The sequence below is a fragment of the Numida meleagris genome, chromosome 22, assembly GCF_002078875.1.
Source record: "Numida meleagris isolate 19003 breed g44 Domestic line chromosome 22, NumMel1.0, whole genome shotgun sequence".
NCBI lineage: Eukaryota > Metazoa > Chordata > Aves > Galliformes > Numididae > Numida > Numida meleagris.
The window spans coordinates 4,218,481-4,243,038 of record NC_034430.1 but is presented as its reverse complement, the minus strand read 5'-3'; the positions used below and the strand labels follow the sequence as shown (position 1 = coordinate 4,243,038).

Here is a 24,558-nt window from a genome sequence, read left to right as displayed (position 1 = left end):
CCCCCCCCAGGCAATAGGGCGAGGAAGAAAAATGTAATCCGAAGCCCGGCTGGGGCTGGGGCTGCCAGAGCTCCCTGGCATCGCGCTGCCTGCCGCAGCCCGGCGCTGTGCGGGGGGCAGCGTCCCCCCCCGCTCCTCGCTCACATCCCCCCCCCACTTGACACTCGTGTCCCCAGCTCCGTGCTCACGTCCCCCCCCTCAGCACTCAGCCCCCAACAGCCGGGACGGGAGCACAGCGCTGTGCCACCCCGGGGTGGGCACTGCCCCCGTGGGGGTCTCGCAGCCCCCCCCCTCCCCCCCATAAGCTCCCTAAGCGCGCAGGGTCCGGTCCCCGCACGGAGCCGCTTTGTTTCCCAGTGTCCCTCGCAGACAGATCAAAACTGCATTTTTACAGAAGCAATAAAAATCCCAGGAATTCACCGGCCTTATGATTTATTAAACATGTTCCCTATAGCAGAGCCTCTCGTAGATGAGAAAATAGCGGCAGTGGGTTATTGCTACGCCCGCGGGGAACGGACCGGGCGGGGTGGGGGGGTGGGATCGTGGTGGGTCATTGGCAAAGCTCAGAGCTGGGGCGCTCGGCGGACCGGCAGCCAATTAGCCAATTAGCAGCAACTCCAATGCAAGAAGCACCTTGCTCTGCCCAAGGTACTTGGGAACGAGCTGCCCCCATCCCGCCCGGTCCCTGCTCGGGGCAATGTTTTAGGGCGCAGCTGCATCCCACGGGGCCACGGCAGCCACGGCCCCACACGGGCGCTGCCCCACGCGGACGCAGCCCCTTCCCCAACCCCTCCTGTACCCACAGACGCGCTCTGTGCCCGCACGAATGTCGCAGCGCGATGGGCTCGGGCAGCGCCGGGTCGCGCTGCGTTGTTCGCACCGGGACAGCGCTCGGGGGAGGGGGGGGGGGAGCGATTAAACGGGGTCGGGGGGAAAGGGGGGTGAGAAAAGGTTGTAAAAACTGAAGAGCAGCGCGCTGCCGAGCAGCTCTCCCGGGGAGGGGGTTCGAGGAGCCCAGCGCTGCGCTCCGCACGGGGAAAAGAAATCAGCGCTGCGTCCGCTGAGCGGGGCGGGAGGGAGCTCTTGGCCACACGTGCGCGCAGGTGAATGCGGGGCGACCTTACCTCGGCCCGGCGCTGCTCAGGATCGCATCGGGGGGCGGCCACGCTCGGCTCGGCTCGGCACGGGTCTTGTCGGCAAGGCACGGCGCGGTACAGCCTGCCCCGGGCACACGGCTCAGCACGGCTCGGCGCGGTACAGCCTGCCCCGGGCGCGGCGGGGCCGGGACGGGGCCGGGGCCGCTCTGGCTGCGGGCGCGGGGCGGCGCGGGGGGCGCGGAGCGGGGCGGAGCGGGGCCGTGCGGGAGCGAGGGAGGGGGCGAGGGGCCGGGCCGGGCCGGGCCGGGCTGGGCGGGCGGCGGCGGGCTTTCCTCTTTTTTTTTTTCCTATTTCTTTTCCCATCTTTTTTTTTTTTTTTTCCCCTTCCACCCCCCCTTCCCTTTCTTATTTTGTTCTTTTAATTTACTTCTATTTTTATTAATATTTTTATTTACTTTCATCTATTTAATTGCTTTCAATGTTATTACTTTTCAGCAAATTCTGCCCCAGGATTACTCCTTCCCAAACTCTGGACGGAGACAGTGAGCAAAATCAATCCATAAATGCAGTCACTCCCCTCTCCCCCCATCCCCGGCCCCATTCCTGCTGCACTGGAGCAATCACTTGTTCAGTGCCCCACTGATCACACCCTCACTGGGTATTGGGGTGTGCAGTGCCCTGGGGACGCTGGTGCTGGAAGTAGCAGCCATGGGGGTGGGAAAATATCACTCAGGAGCTGTGCTTGCCCCTTGGCTGGGTGCTGGGGATGGATGGAGTGGATGGGTGGATGGGATGGGTGAGATGGATACAGTGGATGGGATGGGATGGGATGGGATGGGATGGGATGGGATGGGATGGGATGGGATGCATGGGGTGGGGGAGATGCATGGGGTGGGTAGGATGGATGGGGGTGGATGGGGTGGATGAGATGTTTGGGATGGATGGGATGGATGAGGTGAATAGGATGGATGGGGATTCCATCCTCTTTCCCCTTCTCGTCCTGTCTAGGAGCTGGTGCAGCTCCTGCACTGCCCCAAACCACCCCCACGCTCCTTAAGCAGGCACAGGGCCAGTGTGAGCAGTACATCCCGCTCTCCTTTGCTATGGGGGGAGGTTATCACCAACCCCAAAATCCTTCTGTGCCATGCAGCCAGGCTCAGCACGGTTCTGAATTGTGCTCCTCACCGCATCCTGCTGGCAGCCGCGTGCCCACACAGCAGGGTCACTGCCAGCCCCACCACATCTACTGGAGACTGAGGACCCTCCGGTGTCAACCTGGGGGTGCAGGGCCCCGGTGTGCCCAGGGAAGCAGATTAGGGTCTCCCAGGCAACGTGCACAGAGAAAACCCGTCTGGATCGGGGCATGCAAGGCTGTTTGTTTTCTGTATTAAGTGCCCGGGTGGGGGGGAGCACAGACAGCTAATCCCCCCTCAATGCCGTCCCCCAGACCCTGCTCCCAGGAATGCTGATGTGCTCTGGCCAGGACGGGGCTGGGTGGGTGCAGGGGCTCTGTGGGGGCACAGTGTGCACTAGGACAGTTCTTTCCAGGGGTGCCAGCCCCCTCCTCACCCTGAGCTGCCTCCATCCCAACCTCACTGTTGAGCCCAGGGCTGGGGTGTGGGGCAGAGCATGGAGGGGCCTCCACGGGTGCAGCAGCTCCTGCAGAAGCGAACCGGCCTTGTTTAACTGGAGCTCTCACTGGCAAAGCATTTCCTCTCCAAACAGACTCATTAGCAGCACAGACATTCCTCTGTCCCACAGAGCGAACCATCGGCCGCAGCCCCACTCTGTGCTGGCCTCTCTCTCCTGTCATCACCCCCCTGTTCAGACCCTCTTTGCCCTTTTTTCCTGCCCTTTGGCTGAGCTGCAGCCCAGGGCAAAGCTGTGATGTCCTGACCGTGCTGCCCTGCTCCATCTCCCCATGATGCCGTGCTCCATCCAACCACACACCACCCTTCCCTCCACCTGCCACCTCCAGAGCACTGGGGACACCCACTCCTCCCTTAGCACTGTCCCCGTGGTGCCATCCCCAAAGGTCCCCTCCTGCAGCCCTAGGACATGGCTTTGCACTGGGATGGCTCATCCGGAGATGCCGTGCCATGCGCTGCCCAGGGCGCAGTTCCCCGCTGGCAGGAGGAAGCCGGGCTTAGCACGGGATTTAACGGCTCCACTGTCTCCAACCTTTGGCAGCGCATCGCCCGCCCGCTGTGCCAGTGCTCGGTGGTGGTCCCAAGCTCCCAATGGAGGGAGAGAGCTGCACCCGGTGGGATCCAGGTGCATGGAGCCCTGCTGTGCGCAAGGGGTGGCACGCGGGGGTCCGGCTGCACTGTGCCCCCCCAAGGGGCACGTCCCAGCCATCCCCAGTGCTCCACACAGACAGAGAGAGAGAAAAAAATAATTCAATCTCGGGCTGTTTTCAGCCCTAACTTAATTTCGGTGGGTCACGGATGTAATCAAATCAGCGCTGCGCACTGGAATATCATTCCCATGTTTCCAGCAGGCGGGTGGCTGCGCATTGAAAACGAGCCTGCAGCACTCGGCAGGAAAAGCCATGGCATTTGTAGGGGGGGACTATGTGCCTTTCTGGGGCAAACGGGGTCTAGGCCCCGTTTCTAATCACCCCAAACCATTGGCCATGCTGCACAACATGTCCCCACAGCAGGTGACACCGAGCCCTGCTGCTTGCGTGCTGCGCCGATGCGCTGGGTTGGGTTGCGCTGCACAGACGATGCTCCCCGTGGAGTGGGACCACAGCACTGTGCCTGCTGCCAGCCCCTGGTCCCCAGTGCAAGGAGGGAGGGCACGGCCCTGGTGCATCCCTGAGCAGGTGGGAGCAGCCCTGGGGTGAACGCGGTGTCGGCTCCGTGTGCCGCGTGGAGCCAGCTCGCAGCCTTCGGGAACATTCAGTGATGGATGAAATGCAATCTGACTACCACTGTGGGAGGTTGGAGAGAATTACTTCATACAAATGCACTTCGGAAAGTATTTAGAGTCAAATTTTCAAAAGCCCCTGAACGTTTTAAGAGCCAAAATCCCATTTTCCAAAGTCATTTAAATGAGCAAGGAAAGATCAGCAAAGAAAACACGGCGGCCATGAACACGGCCATGGCCGGGACGCAGCACCCAGGGGTCCCCAGCAGCACCCCCTTCCCTGGGGGGGCTCAGCCTGGGGCTGTAACAGGAGAAGGCAGCAGGAACCACACGGCTCCTTCCCTTACCCCACAAACACTGCTGCCCTCCTCAAAGCATCCCCCGTTCCCGCTCAGCATCCTAATGAACCGCAGGGGCAGCTGGGACCCTCCGAGCCTGCAACCACGGAGACTCAACCCCCCCAAAGAGCAAATCCCAAAGCAATTAGCTCTGCGAGCCCCGGCCGGGCTGGTGGAGGTTCCACATTCCTCGGTGGCTATAAAGCTCTTTACTGGGATTGTTTCTCCGTGAAAGCTCTGCACAGGGTGCGCGTGGCCGTGCCCGGCTCCCGGTGCCTTTGGTGCGTGTCATAAAAACAACCCTCTCGGCACGCGGGTTTTGCCAGAGCTACACCGAAGCTGGTTTATGTGCATAAAGGATCTGAGACAGAATGCTTGCTCCAGGATCCTTTACAATTCCTGGAGGACATTTTTGGAAAGGGAAGGGTTGTATTTACTTTGGCAGCTGGCTCCCTTCCTATATACATATGCATGGAAAAACTGCACTCGCCTCCCATTTCCAAGGCTCCTTGTGCTGCAGAGGGACAGCGCAGGTGGGAGCCTTGAGCCCCCGTTTGGGAACGGCTCCATGGGTGCAAAGCAGAGGAGCAGCTGAGGTTAAACCTCTCCTGTAGCAGCGATGCAGTGGGGGCTGTGGAATATAGGATGTGCCCAGGGGGGAGTGCAGGGATCGCGGTGGCTGCTGCTGCCTGTCTGTCTGTCCTCATCCCTGTCCTGTGGGGTGCACACAAGGGGTGAAGTGACCCACATTGCTGCTCAGTGCTGTGAGTTCCAAGCAGGCGCATGCAAGCCCTGCTGCAGGATGCTGCTCGCAGCGTCTTAGTGCTGTTCCAGGGGTGAGCTGCTCCCGTGAGCACCCGCAGCATCGTCCCGCGTCCCCAGTGCCACCTCTCCCTGTCACCTCTCCCTGCGCCTCCCGTGATTAACTCGCTGCCAGTGGGCTGGAAATAAATCCACATGTTGGCACGTTGTAAACTCATCACGTGCTCAGAGAGCGCATTCCAGCCCACCATAAACACCCCTGGCTGCTCGCTTGTAAATCTGCCTGCGGGGCTGGGGAACGGAGCTGCATCCCTGTGGGTGCTCCTGCCTGGGATTGGGGACCCTGCTGGGTCCATGCTGCATGGCCAGCTGGGTGCTGCCCTCTGCACATCGCTCCCATGGGTGCTGGGGGCCCGTCCCATGGGATGAGGGCAGCGACCCACCCAAAGCATTGACGTGATGGGTTTGCTGCTCCTGGCGTGCCGCTGTGCTGCTGAAACCTTTCTGCAGTAAACTAGCTTTAAAGGAGAAAAGAAAATAATGTTTTATTATCCTGTGAACAGCTGCTGCTTCGTTTTATGGGGGTCGCTCTCCGAGGAGGTCCGGCTGCGGCACAGAGCTGGGATCTGTGCTCCCTTCTGCCCCACAGCATCAGCACCCACGGGGGCTTTTGGGGTGCCCAGAGGTGCTGAGGTTGGACAGAGCTCAGCCCCGGCCCCGCTGGGTTCCACCATGAGTAATGCTGCCCAGGGAAGTGCACTTGTTGCTCCATGATTTTTATCTGCCCCGCTATTGTTGGGGCTGTCAACAGGTCAGGGGCGGAATAGGGCCCTTTTCAATGGGCACGGGAGCAGACGGCGCAGTGTGTGAGTGGGGCACGGGCTCGACCCATTGAATTCCCTGCAACGGGAAGCCTGGGGCATGGCACAGCCCCCCTTTCCCATGGGAAGCCAGGCAGTGGGATGGGCATTGCCGTGCCCAGAGCACAGCCTGGCGCAGCACCGCACAGAGCTCACCCAGCCCATAGATGGGTGCAGGGCTGGGGGGGGCTTGGGGAAAGGGTGAGCCCCGATGGGGACAGGTGACCTGGGGACACAGCAGCCCCTGGTGCTCCCCTCCTCCCCCAGCACCGCTGCTCCCTGTGCCCGCACTGCCAGCAGCGCAGCGATGGCCCCATGCCGGCAGCTCTGGCCCTCTATGAAATAATGTGTTATTTTAGTTGTAAAGCAGTACGTGGCCCCTTTCCAGGCAGCTCAGGGGAGAGGCCAGGCGAGCCCACTCCTGCCATGACTGAGCCATTCAGCGGTGCTGGCAGCGCTCTGCCTCCTCCCACTGCACATCCCCATGAGGAAGGAGGTGATGATGAACTGCACAGCCCCTCACTTCTCAAGGCAGCTCTCTGCAGGGCTGCGGGCATTGGTCAGTCATTTGTCACTGGGCAGTGCTGTGCAGAGACCTCGTGCCCCCTCAGGGAAGGGGCTGTGTGTGCCCACTGCAGCCAGACGTGGGGCAGAGCATCCTTCAGGGCTGCACTGAGATTTCATGGTGATGCCAGCTCAGCCCAGGGTGCTGCGGGCCGTGTCCCCTCCCCTCCGTCAGGTTTGAGACACCAGTCCTCAAAAATGCCAAAAATGCGCTGGGAATCAAGGTTGGCCTGACGAGTTTTGATCTTTTCGCAATTGCTGCAGGATTGCTGTAAGTACATCCAGATGGATGCGGACCACACAGAGGCAGCACGCGCCCCTCCGCCGCTTGGGCCACCCCGTGCCACCGCTGGGCACCTCGGGGACCTCGGGGACAGCGGGCTTCGGGACACGGCGAGGGGCAGCAGCTGTCCTGGATGCAGTGAGGATGCATTGGATTGAGCCACGTGCCATTAGGGCAACGCCTATGGGTGGCTGCAGGGTGACCCGTCCCCATGCACTCTCTGTCCCCGTGCCCTCCCTGTCCCCTGGTTTGTCACACAGCACCGAGGGAGCAGCAGCAGAGCCATCGCCCTGGCTGTACTTTGAGCAGGGATGTGTTCTCTAAGCACGACAGTGAGCTGAGCATCATGTGGCCCACATGAAAGCATTGGCTGATGCTGAACCAAAAGGTCCCAAAACGCCCGCTCCATCCGCTCGTCTGCACGGCTCAGTGTCCCCAGCCCTGTGGGTCGGGCTGTGACCGTCTCTGCTTGGCCTCGTGCACCACTTCTTTACGTGTCACAAGCTTTGCTGTTGTAGAAACATCAAACAGAAGGGAAAACACTTGTTTTAGTTTATTGCAGGTTCATTAGCTGCTGTGCCTGCAGGAAGACCTGGGTGTGCTTGGTGCTTTGGGCAGCCCTGAGTATCTCCAACCGCTGATGGGCAAAGTGCTGAAATAGCTGAGTGCATTTCGTAGAATCAGTCGGAAGGGACTTTCATAGAATCACAAAATCATTAAGGTTTATTGGAAAAACCAGTAAGATCATCTAGCTCAAGACCTCCCAGACCCAACCCTGTCCCGTGAGCACTGCGTCTCCCATTGCAGCAGGATGGGGCTGGCAGGGGCTCCCCTTGCCCCCAGGCTCCTCCATCCCAATTGGGATTGCCCTTGCATCTGTGACACCGCGGGTACCAGAATCTCACTCACCAAAATGCAGAACCATGGTGGCTTGTGTCGAACAACAAAAACATTTCTAGAGAGAGGAGTTTTTTTTTTTCTTCAATCAAATCCCCGTGAAGGAAAACATGCTTTGACCAAAAACATGACTCCTGGTTCTTTTCTCTGTGTTTAGCCACGAGCTGGAGATAAAACGCTGATGGCGCAAGGCGGGTTTGTGCCCGGCTCTGTCTGTCCCCATATCCTCAGTTCTGGCTGTCCCCACATCCCCAGCTCCATCCGATTCCACATCCCCAGCCCCAGCTGGCCCCACTTCCCCAGCAGATGCCCTCACTCCCCATAGGGCTGCACCTCCCACAGCCGGCGTGGGGCTCACGGTACCTGTGGGGCTCTCCCGGCTCTCCTCTCCCGGCGCCGTTGGGGTCCCACGCGGTCCCACTCCCCCGTGCTGCTCCCAGAGCGGTGACCGGCGCTCCCTCCCCTCGCTGCCCACCAACCGGAGGAAGTCGCGACCACAGCGTTCTTGAAAGCATTTTTTTGGTGGAGACCACCGGTACTGAGAGATTAAAATTGCTGTTGTTTCTTCCATTACTCAGCTTTCCTGAATTATGGGGTGTAATACTCAGGGAGTGGGAATAATTAGGGGAGAACAATGGCAGGCTTGAAGGCTTAACTACGCCTGTGTGGTACCGCGAGCGAGTCCAGCCTGCTGTCACATTTCTCTAGGCCTCCATTTTCCACAGCCCGTGCCAAGCCGTCTCCACGCCGGGTGCCCGCTCCCAGCTTCCTCATTCCATGTTAACGCTGCGCTCCCCAGCACCGTGGCACGGCTCCGTGCAGCCAGGGGTTTGGAGGGGCAGGGGAGCTGTGGCTTGGGGAAGGGGGACAGAAGGATGGGGGATGCCAGAGCCTGGGGTCAGGGGATGCATGATCCTGAGGGATGCTGGCACCCAGGGGATGCTGGAGCCTGTAGGATGTTGGCACACATGGGAGACTGGTACATATGGGATGCTGGAACACATGGGGTGTTGGCACACATGGGATGTTGGCACACATAGGATGCTTGATGCCCACAGGATGCTGCTGCCCATGGGATGCTGCTGCCCATGGAATGTTGGAGCCCATGGAATGTTGGAGCCCATGGGATGCTGGTGTCCGTGGGATGCTGGAGCCCAGGGGATGTCAGTGCCCATGGGATGGTGGTGCCTATGGGATGTTGGCACACATGGGATGCTGGAGCCCGGGACTGAAGGATGCAGGAGCTTGGGGGATGAAGAAGTGTAGGGTGGGAGATGCTGGAGCCTGGGGTGGGAGGATGCAGGACTCTGGGCGGTGCTGGATCCCATTGCCTCTCTGCTCCTTTGTGCTGGGCAGGGAGAGGTCCGACCAGAACATCCCAGTGCTCCACACTCAGGGAATCCATTGGGTTTCCAGGGGCCGTGACCAGCTCCCCTCTGTGGGAGCCCCTCGCTCAAGCTCCTTCCCAGCAGTTCCTGGCTGCTGCAGGGAACAGTAGCACAGCCACCCCGAGGCACTGAGCACAGGGACGTGGAGGGGGTGCCCATGGAGTGCTCGCCGTGGGTCACAGGGACATGGAGCCAGAGCCTGGGGCAGGGCAGCCCCGCACTCAACAAACCCTCTGAGCCTTCGGATGTCAGCGCCGGCGCTAATTAAAGCAAAACCAATATTTTTTCACTGAAATTTAAAAAAAAAAAAAAAAAGAGACATTGTTCTGGTGAGCACTTTCCCTGAGCGCGTTCCCACATCTCAGCCGGGCACGGCGCACGGGGACACCAGTGGGATCCGGGCTGGGATGAAAGCTCTGGGGCTGCGCTTCGCCCGGGGAGGGGAATGCAGTGAATTTCTCGCATGGTTCTTCTCCTCTCTCTGTTCACTTCACCACTCGGAGGCCTCCGCCGCAGCCATCCGGGTCGGGCTGCCTGTGGCCAGCTGCTTGCCGCAGCGGGATGGGATGGGGATGGGGTTGGAGTTGGGGTCGGGTCACATCCTGGCATTCCGGGCTGCGGTGCTGGGGGCTGGCACCGATTTCAAAATAACCCCCAAACCATGAGGAGGAGTCCGCTGGAGCCCACGGCCACCTGTCAGCGCCAGCACCAGCGCCCTGTTCCCATGCATGGGGACAGAGGGCAGCCGTGGGGACAGCTCTGCGAGGGCAGGGATGAGCCCCCTCCATGGGTGCTGCTGGGACATCCCGACCCTGAGCAGATTTAACCCAGGGGTGCCAGGTGGGACGCAGCGGGGTGGGCTCTGCCCTGCACTGCACGCAGCTCCACGCCCCACAGCCCCACTGGGTGCAGCTTGAGGGCACGCGGAGCGCTTCACCATTTCCCTTCCGTTGGAAGCCACAATTAAAACTATTCTAAAAGAAAACAAACATTCCCCATCAAAATGTCTGCCTTCCCTTTTCCTGGCCCGCAGCCTGCAGCCGAGGAGCTCGCTCAGAGCCAGCGCTTTCCCAGTGCTCCTCTGGGCACCGCACGTCCCCCCGGGTTGGATGAGGAGTTTCAGCAGTCAGCCCTGGAAATGCTGCCAGGGAGGTGCTGGGGGTCCCGTGGGTGCTGCATCCCACTGCAGGCACCGAGCTCTGCTGGAACAGCAGCCCTCACCCATACTGGTGCAGACAGATCCTCAAACAGTAATTACAGCGCTAATTAAAACTGTAATGCTACCTTTCCTTGGGCTGCCTCAGGCTGGGAGAAGAAGATGCTGGCTTTCCAGCAGCCGTAAAACCCGATGTAATAGCCAGGCTGAGGGTTTGGTGCTGCTCGGGGAGTTTCCTTCACCCCGGTGTGATGCCCCCAGTGCATCCCATCTCTCAGGCATGGTGTGGCACGGCTGCTCTGCCCACCTTGTCCCCCCACCAGCTCCCAGGGCAGGGAATGTCCTGCATGTTTTTGGCCAGAAAGCAGATTGCACGCCCAAATGGGATGCACGTAGTGCTGAGAGACACTCAGTTGGGTTGGCCAGGAGCCCTGGCTGGGCACAGATCTGTGCCCCAAGCACCCAGCACTGCCCTGCCACCCCCCCCCACCCCTGTGGTTTGCTTAAGCTGTGACTCAATGGGATCCTGCTCTGAAATCTGGATTTGTATGTATTCACTAGGAACCATGCTGAGCCCAAATGCTACAGGGCAGTGGGTGGTGCCTGCTGGGGATGCCCAGCTCCATCCCCATGCTGCTGGGCTGAGCCTCTCCAGGCACAGCTGTGAGCCCCACCTGAGGCCAAGGAGCAATCAGTGCCCTTAATTAAAGGCCCTCAGCAAAGCTGGGCCAATGCTTTCTTGCAGCACCCTGCCTCTTGCCTTCAGCCTTTCCATGAGTCAGGAAACAGCAGGCAGTTTGTAAGTATAGACTGGGGGTGTTTTCTCCCTTTTAATTTTTTTTTCCTCAGTAAGAGGAAGGAGCAATGTTTGTGCTACATAATGAGGAGGGTGAGAAGTGAAGCATGAACCCAATGGGAGCGTGGTGAGCTGGGGGGGTTCCTGGTGAGCAGAGTTCAGGAGAGGTTTTTGGAGGAGCAGTATTGCCCCCATCCCTGCGCGGTTTGTGCTCTGTGCTGGGGGGAGGAGGAGGAATGTGACACAGCTATCTGCTGGGGAAATAGCCCTGGGCTGCCACGGTGCCACCCGCTGGGGAGCTGCCATCCTTGTGCTCGAGCCCTGGTGGGGAATGTGTCCCTTTGTGCAGCCCCAGTGAGCGCTGCACATCTGGCTGACAGCTGCGGGAGCTGCCCCAGCAGTGAGGACAGCAGCCTGGAGACGTGTCCCTCCCAGAGAGATCCCTGTCCCAGCAGTGGCAGAGGAGGAGCAGAGCCCCAAGTGCTGGGAGATCAAATCCTCCTGCACTGAGCAGAGAAGGAAATGAATTACCAGCGTTGTGTGCCCAGCACCGCCCCATGGCTCGCTCCTGTGCAGGAGGAGAGCTGGAAAAGCTCCTGCCTTCTTTGGACGCTGCAGCAGCAGCTCTGCAAATCCAACTGCCAGCACCCAGAGCTGTGCACGGGGTCAGGATGTGGCCCTGCAGAGGGGACCCATTGCCTGGGGTACTGCAGCCCCTTCTCCTCGGGGCGCTCCCCCCTCTTGTCTGCGCATTGCCATGGTCATCCTGAATATCACACAGATACGAGCAGCCGAAAGCTGCCTCTCCTCCTGCCAGGTTAAATTGCTCATCGGGAACATCTATTATTCCCACAAGTCAACTTTCCCCTTCGTGGTATGTGTCCAGGGGTCAGGGCTGGCACCACATGAAAGCGGAGGGTATTCAATAACCTAGAGCCGTGGAAAGGCTTCAGTCCAACTCCAACCATGTTCGGGCTTTTATTGATGCAGCATGCCTTTCCCCATTTGTTTCCTATAAACAGCACATGGTAATATTTAGTAGGTTTCAAACAGAGCTTTTTGCATGTTCTCCCTCGTCTACAGCGAGCTACTTGGTAATAGACAGTTCTAATTTACTTAATGCTATTTTTGCTTTTTGTTCTTCCAGGGGGCCTGGGCTGGTTCTGACCCAGCTGCCCCTCTTAGGAACGCTGTGGGGCTGGAGCACACGTGTCCTGCTGCTCGGTGATGGAGGAAGATGACCCCGTGTGAGTACCGTGGTGCCATGGATCCCCTTTTGGGTGCAAAGAGAGGCCCACCTGGCTGCAGCAGCAGGGCGCTGAGCTCTCTCCTGCCCCGGAGCAGCCCAGGGGATGTGGGGACAGCTGGCGGCTGCCTTAGGGTGGGCTGGGTGCGTTTTGGGGCAGCGCTGGCTGCGAGCCTCGCCTCTTGCTGCGGGCGGCACGTGATGCTGTGATGCTCGCCAGCTCCAGCCAAGGGGAAAAGCCCCTTCAGCGCAGGAGCTGCTGGCAGGGTGCCCGGCTGCACCGTGCCTGGCACGGACGGTTCGGTGCCCCTCGGTGCAAAGCCTTCATCTGCTCCCCATCCCTTCCCCCCCCCCCCCAACCCCATCTTGGGATGGGATGGAAGGCGGCACAGACCCCAAGTGGGTCATCAGGGCTCATGGACGAAACCTGCCGCGGTTAAATCCTCTGCCTGGGGGCAGCTGGGGGGCGAGGCAGGGAGCCCGCACCGGCAGCCGGGGCAGCGGAGCCCGCAGGGCGGCTGTAGGGGCAGGGGGCAGCAGCACGTGGCACCCCCAGCCCCCGGGGCCGCACGCTGCGATCAGCCGGGCAGGAGCCGGAGCTGGCGAGCTCTCAGCACCCTCTGCCGGCTCCGCTGCCCGGCCCCGGCCCCTCCTGCTTGGGATGAAGCTTCTCCTTGAGCTCTGAGCGGCAGCGCTGCGCTGCTCCGCTCCCGGTCTGCTGCCCTGGGCCCAGCGGGGGCTGTCACCCGTCTGCCTTTCGGCTCTGAGCTGCTGGGTGCTAAGGGAGACCTGCACCCGGACACGCTCTGCCCCGTTGATTGCCCTCTGAGCCATCGAGATTTTCCTTAAACATTGACACCAAACCCCTCCGGCTGCTGGTAGGAGCGCCAGCAGTGCCCGGGGCTGAGCTGAGCACAGTGATGCTGTGCTCCGTGGGAGCTTTTGCACGGCTTACAGAGCTCAGAGGGCTCAAATCACGGAGCTTTTATTCTGTGCCGTGCGCTCACGCTCGCAGCACCGCAGTGCTGACTGCAGTGCAGGAGCAGGGAGGTCCCAGCATCCTCCTGAGCTGGCTTTTCTCTGCTGAAAACGATCACAAATGCATTTCTTAGCTGCGAGACAGCCTTGGGCTGACAGCACTCTGCTGATGTGCACGCACGGGTATTCATGGGGCAGAAAAAGGCTGCTGCTCAAACAAGCAAACATTGACTGTCTGGTTTCTCAGCGCTGCCCCCCAGCCACAATCCCTCCAGGCAGCAGCTTTCACTCACCCAGCAGCCAGACATTCCTGGTGCTGCGCTCCCATCACCGGGCAGGGAGGCAAAGCCGGGCTGCAGCAGGCAGCACCTCTTTCCCAAGAAAGCAAGGCGGAACCTGTTAACACCAGGATTCTTTTAATGCCATCGCTTTGAAAATGCAGCCTTAAAATGATTTACAACGCTCAACAATGAGAAACGTCTGATCTTTTCTACCTCTGCGCCCCAAACCCCTCAGCCACAGCTGCTTGTGGATGGAACTCTGCCCCTTTGCAGGACGCAGGGCACCCAAACCCTCTGGCTGAAGGGCTGCCTTGGGCAAAAAGGGATGGGCTGAGCTGTCCTGAGGATGACGTTCACCTGGAGAACCCCAGCAACTGGCAGCACTAACTGCACCCTCATCTTTCTCTTACACCTTACACTCAGGCACAAACCTACAAAGGTATCAGACCTGCTAGCTCCCCTCTTGTGGTACTTGGAGCTACTGACTTCAGGCTCCTAGCTCTCTCTGTGGGTTTGTGCCTTCATGCTACGTAAAGTGATTTGAGAACTGAGCCTCTGACTGCGTTTTTTGCCTGAATAGGACGGCAGAGGGAGCTGATTTCCCATCGCCTTGCTTTGTGAGATATTTATCTTGCTTTGTGAGACATAACGCCGCTTTATGCCTTTGCTTTACAGAGCAGCAGGTGTTACAGCCTGCCATAGCTTGCCAATTCAAGTAACGTGGGAAATTCTGCTTTAGCCTAAACATCTGTGTAAGAATATCCCCCCACTGCCTCCTCCACACCGAGCAGTGTTTATGTGCTGTAACAGGAGAGCAGGCAATACTTGCTGAAACGCATTTAATACCTTCCAGTTGTTAGTCTGAGCTTCTAGTTCTGTGAGCTCAGCACACAGCCCCCAGGCAGCGCGCACTGCAGAATACCAATGCCCTTAGAGCTGCCAGTTCCTCTCTTCCATCTAAAATGCTCAGTGGTTTTCCCATACAATTTACTGGCTCTGCCCTTCCAAGAGGGGAATGGGGAGGCTACACACGACATCCTGTCAGAGGAAGGTGTTGCTGGGTCTGCTTTCACCAATGCTGCCACAAAGAGAAACAGCAGAAAGAACCACGTGGGCCTCCTGAATCTGAGTGATGCCACTGCTCTCTGAGAAAAGGAGCTTCCCCAAGAGGGTGCCAGGCATTGCCCCTTCATCTCAAGCTTGCATTTTACTAGTAACAACTACAGGAAGCCAGTTTGGTCTACAGAAATGCTATGCACTTATCTCCAAGTGAATTTTAAACAACCCTTTTTAAGGACAGCAGTTAACAGTAAGTCAGCGGGCTCTTATGCCTTAGTCTCCAATTCTGGTTATAAAACTCTGCATTCAGGTTTGGCCAGACTGGAGCTCTTTTAGAATCTGAGCAGTAGTTCTTGCACAACCAGACGTCACCACTAGAAACTGAGTGTAGAAAGAGTTCCCAGGGGAATATGAAAATGACATCACCTTATGAAAAAGCTTCAGAACGAACCTGTGAAACAAACAGCAACTAGATAATTGTCTCCTACAGAAAACAGAAGTAACAGTAGAAGAATATAATAACATCTTAAACAGTCAGTGAGTCAGTCTGAATGTACAGGGGCACTAGATCCCTACAGATCTGTGATGAAAGCTAATGGCCAACACCAGCTGGTCCCCTCCAGCCCTAAAGGGAGACTGGATTGTGATTCACTCTTCACCAGCTGGAAGATTGTCTTCAATCCGCCTGATGAACTTCATTCTTATTTCTGTGACGCTGTCCCCTTTCAGTGTGTCCTGGACAAACTTTACATCCACGGCCATCTGAACCTAGGTGATGAAAAAAGAAAAGCAGAGCTGTTATCTCCCTTATAATAGCAGCTTCCTGCCTGATCTTGAAGGACCAGCTTAAGGACTCCGAGGACACGATGTGCAGTGCAGAGCTCTAGGGAAGTACTGTTAGTTTTCAAGATCCCACCCTCTTTCTACATTTTGGCTGCCAGTGGACAGTGGGCACCTTGCCTAGACAAACAAAACTCCTACGGAGCAACCAAGAGTCCCTTCAGAGATCAGAGTCCAATTCACCCTATCACTCAGTGCTACAGACACTTGGATTATTCATATCCTGCTGGAAGAGAAACGTTGGCTCACCATTTCCAGGGCACCTCGCAGTACTCCACACAACAGGTTGGAATAGATGAGAGAGGAGTGGTTGTCGGGGAGCTCAACAAAGTCCACCAAGGGGTTATTTTCTAAGATCAGAGAGAACTCGTCACCTCCAGGACTCCAGTTGGTGATGCTTGGAGTGATGCCCAGGTACATTTTAAATGCTATCTGTTATGTCAAACAGAATAAGAACAAGAATGCTAGTTACACTCTGTTACTGGCTATCTACCAAATACATTTTAGAATATATTTCTCACCATTCACTTTCTCTCTCTGTACTAGAATCCCATCTGAACTCCTTTGATTGCACACGGTAACCCCTGAGCACACACATTGGCTGTGCCACCGAAATAAATGCAAGCAGCAGTAGCAACCCAATGAAGCTGGGCTTGGACAGTTACCTTTGCAATAACATCTGCAGTTTCACGGAAATCATGGCATCTTCCCACATTGGATCGGGCCAGAAAATCCTCTATCAGCCGAACTCCTATGTTGTAACCCCTGTGAGTGCACAGAAGAAAAACAAGCTATGGATTAAAGAGCACGGCTTCAGAAAAACAACTAACATTTACAAAAATAAACAGAGGAGGAACAAATACATAAATCAGAGAAGTGGCAACGTTAAGTTCAGTCTGCCTCGTTTCTACAGCAAACTGCAGCAGATCCACTCACATTTTGTCAAGCTGCTTGTTGACATCTTCATCATTCTCGTAGTCCTTGCACAGCTGGGTGACCAGAGCGCCGTACGTCAGCGTGAAGAGCTCGGAGTTCTGGGCAGAGGTAAAACAGAGTTAGCACAAGCCAGAAAGAAAACTGACCAAGCACCTCTGTGCCTATGTCCAGTGCTGCTTCGGATGGCCTGGAGAGGGGGAACAGAAAGCTGCCATCTCAAAGGTATTTGCTGCGCAGTAGGAGGTCTCAGCTCTTATTTTGGCAAGGCAACTTCAGTCTCCTTGGAAAGAGAAATCCTCTTCCTGCTTGGAACAAGAGAGCACTTGAGCACTTTTGTTCTCTCCCTCTCTCCACAGGCAGCACTGCTATTAACATGCCCCACAGCTGACCTGAAGAGGCAAACCAGAACGCTGCTCACACCCCGTAGCCATTTTTAGCACATCTTGTGAGCTGCCATTTAGCATCACTCTGCCTTAACGGGGAGACCCCCAGATTATTGGAATGCACCTCCAGGTCACCTCACACATGGTACCGACCGGCTCCAGGCAATAACATGCAGTTGCCAAGGACCAGAATTTATTTCAGTCAATGACCTGGAGGTGAAGGGACTGAGATAAGAGGCGCAATCTGTTTCAGAAACGTGCTGCAAATTGGCTACATTGGATAGACCCAATTTTTGGTCTTCTCAGCAGGACAAAACATGCTTGCCCATTCACAGATCTACTATATTCTGCTGCCAAGAAAAAGTGCTACTCTTTTCGACCCTGCAAAGTTATAGAGGCACGTAAGTTATACACAAAAATCGGCTCCTCAGCCCCAGAAGAGGAAGAGCAAGGAGTGTTCCAGGTCAGGTCAGCAGATTCGCTGTGCACACCCGCTGTCTGTGCCTGGCTAGGAGCTACGTTACTTGCACTCTGCACAGGTTTGCAGAGGACACAACGGGATCGAGCCTCCTCTTGCAGCCACCACCACAGCTCCTGCGTTTCAGAGCGCGTTTCCTTGGGAGCCATGAAGCAGATCAGTGATTACACAGCTGCAAAACAAAGGCTACAACAGGCTTCAGCCTTCCACAGAATCCGAAGCAAGCGTTCAGGAGCAACTAAGCCATCATAATTCAAGTTTCATTTCTGCTTTCGGTTTTAGCAATCAGACACGTTAGAGAAAGTCTAATCTCAGATTAAAAGCCTATCACCTACCATGAGATGCATAGATGCAGAAGGTGAAATGAATGGCAAATACCAATACTACAGAATGAAAGCAGCAGGCAGGCAGAAAGGAAGGGAAAAGAGACAACATCAGAGTTAAGTGACAACACTGATCGCAGGTCATTCCAAACGAGGTTACACAAAGCCAAGACAGACAGGAGGAGTGCTCACTCTCAGACTGCTACACTCCAGACATAGAAATCAGGTTTGTTAGAAGAGACAGGGAATTCCATCTTGTCATTGCAATTCGTGAGGCCAACAGCAATCAGCTACCAAATGACTCCACGAGTCTGAGCGGAACCAGTTGGGCTCCTGCTAATTTTGCTTCGTTTTAGAGCTAAAGAATCGACCCGTACTTTGTTTTGCTTTGTTTTACTTACACGTCAGCCTTCGTCCTGGAAAGATAAAGCTCTTACAATTAAGCTCACATCATCCAAGAATGACAAAGCGGAAGTCTCCTTTAACCCTGCTGGCAGAGCTGGACGTTTGGCAGAGAAATTTAACAAGCATGCAGACAAGGGTCAACTATTTTCAAGGATTTAAGCCATTTTAGTAAAGACGGGGCCTGGAAGCTGGAGAGAGGGGGTGGATGGGGAAGATCCAGCTGTGACCAGCCCAAACTGTTACTGGATACAGGCACGAAGCTTTCACCCGCTGTTACCGGCCCCGAAGCGCTACTGCCTGGAATGCAGCGTCGTGACAAGCAACCTTTCGAACTATTTCTAACAGCCTCCTCACTTCCAGTCAATGGAACGGAATCCAAGCGCCTAAAACATTTCCCTCGTTTATGTTTTTAGCGGTGCAATGCAGTGAAGAGCCCTGGGGCAGAGCTCGGGGCCGCGCCACAGCAACGAGCGGCTGAGGCCTGCGCAGGGCCCGGCCCCTCTGGCACCCCCCGCCCCGGGCCCGAAGCCGGAGCCCTCCAGGACAGTCCCGCCGGCGGCACAGGGACCCGCGGGCCCCGCCCGGCCCCGCCGTTACCATTTTCTTGCTCTCGGTGCCGCGGCCGGCCTGGCGCGACATCCTGCCCGGCCCGCTGCCTCGCCCGGCCCGCCCGCCAGCACCGCGCCGCAGTGCACCACGGGATTCGTAGTCCGCGCCGCCTCGCCGCCCGCGCCGCGCCCCGCGCTCAGAACTACGCGCCCCACAGTGCAAAGCGCGCGCTGAGTGCGCATGCGTCCCCTGAGAGAAGATGGGCGGGGCCACCTTCCCGGTGTGCCCTGCGTCACGTGATCGAGAGGCGCCTACAAATCCCGTCGTGCGGCGCGGGTCAGCTGACTCCGCTCCCGGCAGGCGCCGGGGCCGGGGGGAGGAGGAGTGGGGTACGCCGCCAGGGGGAGCAGCTGGGCCCGGCGGATGAAGCTGGTGCCTAGAGCCATGCAGGGCCGAGGACATCCAGCTGCCGCTAAGGAGCTCCCTGCGGCAGCGGTGGTGTGAAATTAGGGTTGCTCTTAATTAGGGTTGCTAAATGAGGCCGTTGCCCCGGCTTATTGTTATTCCTAGCATGGATGCTTCCGGCTGGGCAGCGAGGAGCAGAAGCAGCAGAAGGGCTCTGCAGGATGTGCCACCCCAGGAGCTGTTCCGAAATCCCTCCTCCTTGGGATCCCAGTGCAGCCGTGCCACCCGCACTGCCCGGCCGTCACCTCGGGGTTTGTTTTGAGGGAGGGGTGGTGTGAGAAAACCACAGAGCAAACATCGCCGGTGCGGTGCCCGCGGCCGCACGTGCTGGCCCGGGTCACAAGGGGACACGAGGTGTTTGCTCAGTGCCAGCACGGCCGCAGCCAGAACACAGCTTTGCACTGTCATCTGCCGCCTGGCAGAGATGGGTGGCGGTGCCAGAGCACAGCAGGGGAGAATCCATATGGGGGGGGTGGGGGGGGGGGGTCTGTTTGGGTTGACCCACCCCCTCGCTGTCACACACACGTGGCTCTTCCTACACCGCAGTTCTCTTCCAGTTCCCGTGGCCTGGGAGAGCTCTGGGGCCCCGCTCTGGAGCAGGGCCAGGCTGCAGCGCGCTCCGCCCCACCAGCTGCACGCAGCGGATGCTGGGACGGGGCTGATCCTGTCGGGCTGAGCCGAGCCATGCCATGCCGAGCCACTGCCCCACGTGTCCCAACCCCGAGGGCTCCTGTCCCGATGCATCTCAGCACGGTGTCAGCGTGGCTCGGAGCTGTGGCGGTGCTGCTGTGCACGGTGCTGGGCCCTGGGTGGGCTGAGGCACAGCCCTTCCCTTTCCGAGACCCAACGCTGCCCTGGCACCGCCGCCTCGAGGACCTGCTGGGCCGGCTGACCCCCGCCGAGATGGTGCTGCAGGTGAGGGCACGTCGGGGGGCGGGGGTACGGCCCCCAGCCCCTGCTAAGCACCTGTGGCCCACAGATGGCGAGGGGGGGAGCCCTGGGGAACGGCCCCGCGCCTCCCATCCCGCGCCTGGGCATCGCACCCTACAACTGGAACACCGAGTGCCTGCGGGGCGACGCGGAGGCACCCGGGTGGGCCACAGCTTTCCCCCAAGCGCTGGGGCTGGCTGCTGCCTTCAGGTACAAGGGCTGGTGGTGCCCACTGTGGGGTGGAGCCCTCGCTCACCGGCGTGCCCCGACACCCCCGTGCTGTCTCCACAGCCCTGAGCTCGTGTACCGGGTGGCCAATGCCACCGCCACCGAAGTGCGTGCCAAGCACAACTCCTTCGCCGCCGCCGGCCGCTACGATGACCACACGGGGCTCAGCTGCTTCAGCCCCGTGCTCAACATCATGAGGCACCCGCTGTGGGGCAGGAACCAGGTGCTGGCATGGGGACGGGGACAGGGACAGGGACAGGGTCAGGGTGGGACCCAGCCCCACAGGACTGTGCTGCAGCATCCCGAGGGTGGCAGCAGCTCTGGGTGTGGGCTGTGGAGGTGGGAGGACTGGGGAAGCGTGGTGACCCCGCGTCCCTTTGCTGCGCCTCCAGGAGACGTACGGGGAGGACCCGTACCTGACAGCGGAGCTGGCCACGAGCTTCGTGCAGGGGCTGCAGGGCCAGCACCCCCGCTACATCAAGGCCAGCGCTGGCTGCAAGCACTTCAGTGTGCACGGGGGCCCTGAGAACATCCCCGTCTCCAGGCTCAGCTTTGATGCCAAGGTGAGCGTGGTGGGGGCACGGGGCAGTGGGTGCCCCCCAAGTGCTGACTCTGTTTCTGCTGCCGTGTGTGCAGGTGCTGGAGCGGGACTGGCGCACCACCTTCCTGCCCCAGTTCCAGGCATGCGTGCGCGCTGGGTCCTACAGCTTCATGTGCAGCTACAACAGGTACTGAACGTGGGGGGGGTCACGGGAGGCTGCGTGGCACTGCCCCATCCATGCTGTCCCCTCTCCAACAGAATCAACGGCGTCCCCGCCTGCGCCAACAAGAAGCTGCTGACGGACATCCTGCGTGGAGAGTGGGGCTTCGAGGGCTACGTGGTGAGCGATGAGGGGGCCGTGGAACTCATCCTGCTGGGGCACCACTACACCCGCACCTTCCTGGAGACGGCCATCGGTGAGTGGGTGGGATGGGAGCGGGGTGCCTGGGCACCACGTGGACACGGCAAGCAGTTCCTTTCTCTCCATCGTGGCAGCGTCGGTGAACTCCGGCCTCAACCTGGAGTTGTCCTACGGCATGAAGAACAATGTCTTCATGCACATCCCCGAGGCCTTGGCCATGGGCAACATCACGCTGGAGGTCGGTGACGAGGAGCCCCGTGCCCCCACTGCCCCGTGCCCAAAGCGTGATTGAGATTTTGATGCTGGGGTTTTGGCAGACGCTGCGCGACCGGGTCCGGCCCCTCTTCTACACAAGGCTGCGCCTGGGGGAGTTTGACCCCCCAGCCATGAACCCCTACAGCGCCCTGGACATGAGCGTGGTGCAGAGCCCTGAGCACCGCAACCTCTCTCTGGAGGCGGCCATCAAGAGCTTCGTGCTGCTGAAGAACCAGCGGGACACGCTGCCGCTCCGTGAGCTGCACGGCAAGCGCCTGGCGGTGAGACCTGGGCTGCTCCGCACCGGTGCGTCCCCTCCTTGGCACAGGACTGTGGGTGCCCATCCTCACCCCTCTCCCCTCTGCAGGTGGTGGGTCCCTTTGCAGACAACCCCCGTGTGCTGTTTGGGGACTACGCGCCGGTGCCGGAGCCGCAGTACATCTACACCCCACGGTGAGCCCCCATCCGTCCTCAGCCCTGGGAGCACCTCGGGTGCGCTCTGCCCCTCTCAGCCCTTCCCTAGGGCGGTGGGGAGCTCTCCCCACGGTGCGCTGACCCCGCTGTGCCCCATGCAGGAGGGGGCTGCAAACGCTGCCAGCCAACATCAGCTTTGCCGCGGGCTGCCAGGAGCCACGGTGCCAGAAGTACTCGCAGGATGAGGTGGAGGATGCAGTACGGGGAGCCGACGTGGTGCTGGTGTGCCTGGGGACGGGTAGGTGGGAGCACAGGGCATGGACGCAGCCATGTGGGGAACGTGGGGACAGGGTGCAGTGGGATGTCCCTTGGCTCCTCCCATGCAGGGATAGATGTGGAGATGGAGGCGAGAGACCGCAAGGACCTGTCCCTGCCTGGACACCAGCTGCAGCTGCTGCAGGATGCTGTGCGTGCAGGTAGGGCACTGCACATGGTCCGTGGGTAGGGGACAGGGCACACATCCTGATCTCAACCCTAGAGCCGTGCTGGTGGTGTGCTCATGGTGAAACCCCTCTCCTGCAGCTGCCGGGCACCCCGTCATCCTGCTGCTGTTCAACGCGGGGCCCCTGGATGTGAGCTGGGCGCAGGCGCATGACGGCGTTGGGGCCATCCTGGCCTGCTTCTTTCCTGCCCAGGCCACCGGCCTGGCCATCGCCAGCGTCCTGCTGGGCAAGCAGGGGGCCAGCCCCGCAGGCAGGCTGCCAGCCACGTGGCCAGCAGGGATGCACCAGGTGAAGGCAGGGCACAGCTCTTCAGTGGCCGCGGGCAGTTGCTGGGGACCGTGCCCTCACCTGGTGGCACTGCTCTGCCCATAGGTGCCCCCAATGGAGAATTACACCATGGAGGGTCGGACATACCGCTACTACGGGCAGGAGGCCCCGCTCTACCCCTTCGGGTACGGGCTGTCCTACACCACCTTCCAGTACCGGGACCTGGTGCTGAGCCCCCCGGTGCTGCCCATCTGCGCCAACCTCTCCGTGTCGGTGGTGCTGGAGAACACGGGGCTGCGGGACAGCGAGGAGGTGAGCGGGGCTGCTCCAGTTGCACGTGGCCATACGGGGGGTGTGGGTAGGGCTGGGGTCCCCCCTGCTGATCCCCTCCTTGCAGGTGGTGCAGCTGTACCTGCGCTGGGAGCAGCCGTCTGTGCCGGTGCCGCGCTGGCAGCTGGTGGCTTTCCGCCGTGTGGCCGTACCGGCTGGTGGTGCCACTAAGCTGTCCTTTGGGGTGGTGGCTGCCCAGCGTGCCGTCTGGACGCAGCACTGGTACCTGGAGCCCGGCACCTTCACGCTCTTTGCTGGTGGGCAGCAGCCAGGACAGCAGACGCGGGCACCCTCGGAGGTGCTAAGCGCAAGGTTCAGTGTCACCGGGGCTGCCCGTGCACTGCGCAGCTGCTAGAGATGGGGATGAGTCCTGGGGCATGGGGGGCTGGGGGAGGATGAGGTGCAGCAGCTGCGCAGGACAGGGTGGGGAGCACAGTGCTCTGCCTTGCAATAAAGTGCCCACTGCTCTCCAGGAGGCTGTGTCCAGCCGGGGTGCTGTGCGCGCCCTACGGGTGTCCGTAGCCACATGGTAGTGCCACCCTAGCACACCTCGCCTCAATTCAGAGCACCCAGAGCTGCTCTAGGGTTGGATCCAGCCCTCTGACCCATGCACAACCATCCCCATGCTGCACTTCTGCCCTCTGACCCCCCTCCCCCCGCTTCGTGCTGGCCCCATGGGCTGTGCACCCACCCTCCCTCCTGGGGACAGATCCAGCCCTGCCCTGCTCGGGGCTGGGGGGAGGTGCTCCCCCCTCAGTGCGGGGAATGTGCTGGAGCTGGCCCAGGCGGCTGGGCAGCTATAAATAGGGCTGGGGCACACGTGGGTCCTGCGGCTGCAGGGCATGGGATGGGTGTGGGGCTGCAGCCATGTTCTGGGGGAGGGCACAGGGGTTTGGGATCTTCTGGGGTTGGGGATTTGGGATCTCCTGGGAATGGCGTTGCGGGGAATCAATCCCCCCCAACCTCAGAGCCGTGGCGCTGGAGGATGAGATGGGGCATGCAGGGACTGTGTGAGGCAGCCCAGGCCCAGCACCATGACATCAGGGCACTAATTACAGATGCTGCCCGGGATAATTACAGAGCTGGGGTAGGGCAGGGCTCAGCCTGATGCTGGCCCATTTATCACCGGCCCCCACCGGGCATCGTCCCACAGCAGCCCCATAGCAAGGATCTCAGGGCACAGACCCTCACCCCGAGGATCCCATAGTGATCGGAGTCAGCTGGGAGCGTTTTGGGGTTCAGCTTGGCCCTGGCATGCAGAGCTATGGGGTGGGAGCAGCCTGAGGAGGGGGCAAAGTCCTGGGGCTGGAGGAGGAGGTGTGATGCAGAGGGGTCAGGATGGGGTGTCCCCACAGCACTTTGCTCCATGATGTCAGCCCTGCCAGCAGGGCTTTGTTTGCTGCACTCCCCTCTGTGTTTGCACCCGCCCTGCCACAGTCACGGGGCAGTGCTGCAGCTGTAATTACCCTTCGATTTTGGGGGTGCTCAGCACCCCGCAGGCAGTGGAGCTGAGCCATCGGGGTGAGGTGCTGAAGCACGCTGCTGGGCTGGGGCTGGGCCATGGGGGGACCTGGGGCAGCCCCCTCCCCATAGAGCAGGGCTGGGGGGTCATACCCTGGGCTGGGGGTCAGGGCAGTGCGGAGAGCTTTGGGGAGCGTGGCCAAGCAGTGCAGCTCTGGGTGCGCAGTGCTCGTGATGAGCTCATCGATTTTTCCGTGAGCTTGGGAAGGGCGGCAGTTCCCAGCATCCATGGGAACAGAGCTGGGGGGGGGGG

The 24,558-nt window shown here is 59.4% G+C and overlaps 3 protein-coding genes across 3 annotated transcripts in view; 1 reads left to right on the top strand and 2 right to left on the bottom strand.

Annotated features, from left to right (window-relative positions):
- The window catches only part of COL8A2 (collagen type VIII alpha 2 chain), a 24,345-nt gene extending 23,056 nt beyond the window's left edge, over positions 1-1,289 (bottom strand). Inside the window, exon 1 of the mRNA XM_021375504.1 lies at positions 1,125-1,289. The gene's annotated coding sequence lies outside the window, so the exon portion shown is untranslated. The remainder of the gene's footprint in view (positions 1-1,124) is intronic.
- On the bottom strand, positions 13,636-18,690 carry TRAPPC3 (trafficking protein particle complex 3). The gene is made up of 5 exons (XM_021375556.1): positions 18,539-18,690; positions 16,353-16,450; positions 16,082-16,181; positions 15,666-15,848; positions 13,636-15,344 (listed from the first exon to the last, which is right to left on the bottom strand). Exons 1-5 carry the CDS (start codon positions 18,578-18,580, stop codon positions 15,225-15,227), a joined length of 543 nt encoding a protein of 180 aa, XP_021231231.1. The 5' UTR covers positions 18,581-18,690; the 3' UTR covers positions 13,636-15,224.
- On the top strand, positions 19,063-23,256 carry LOC110387499 (probable beta-D-xylosidase 2). Its single transcript, XM_021375666.1, has 15 exons — positions 19,063-19,206; positions 19,513-19,870; positions 19,935-20,095; positions 20,177-20,336; positions 20,506-20,676; positions 20,750-20,841; positions 20,913-21,070; positions 21,150-21,253; positions 21,333-21,551; positions 21,638-21,723; positions 21,846-21,982; positions 22,071-22,160; positions 22,267-22,475; positions 22,560-22,766; positions 22,852-23,256. Exons 2-15 carry the CDS (start codon positions 19,640-19,642, stop codon positions 23,137-23,139), a joined length of 2,313 nt encoding a protein of 770 aa, XP_021231341.1. The 5' UTR covers positions 19,063-19,206; positions 19,513-19,639; the 3' UTR covers positions 23,140-23,256.

Excerpts from the sequence above, each read along its gene's own strand:
- TRAPPC3 (XM_021375556.1), bottom strand. The coding sequence starts at position 18,580 with ATGTCGCGCCAGGCCGGCCGCGGCACCGAGAGCAAGAAAATG. Across the intron at positions 16,451-18,538 it reads GCACCGAGAGCAAGAAAATG|AACTCCGAGCTCTTCACGCT; the intron begins GTAACGGCGGGG and ends ACCTCTGCCCAG. Across the intron at positions 15,849-16,081 it reads CTGCAGATGTTATTGCAAAG|ATAGCATTTAAAATGTACCT; the intron begins GTAACTGTCCAA and ends TTGACATAACAG.
- LOC110387499 (XM_021375666.1), top strand. The coding sequence starts at position 19,640 with ATGCCATGCCGAGCCACTGCCCCACGTGTCCCAACCCCGAGGGCTCCT. Across the intron at positions 20,096-20,176 it reads GGGCTGGCTGCTGCCTTCAG|CCCTGAGCTCGTGTACCGGG; the intron begins GTACAAGGGCTG and ends CTGTCTCCACAG. Across the intron at positions 21,254-21,332 it reads TGGGCAACATCACGCTGGAG|ACGCTGCGCGACCGGGTCCG; the intron begins GTCGGTGACGAG and ends GGGTTTTGGCAG.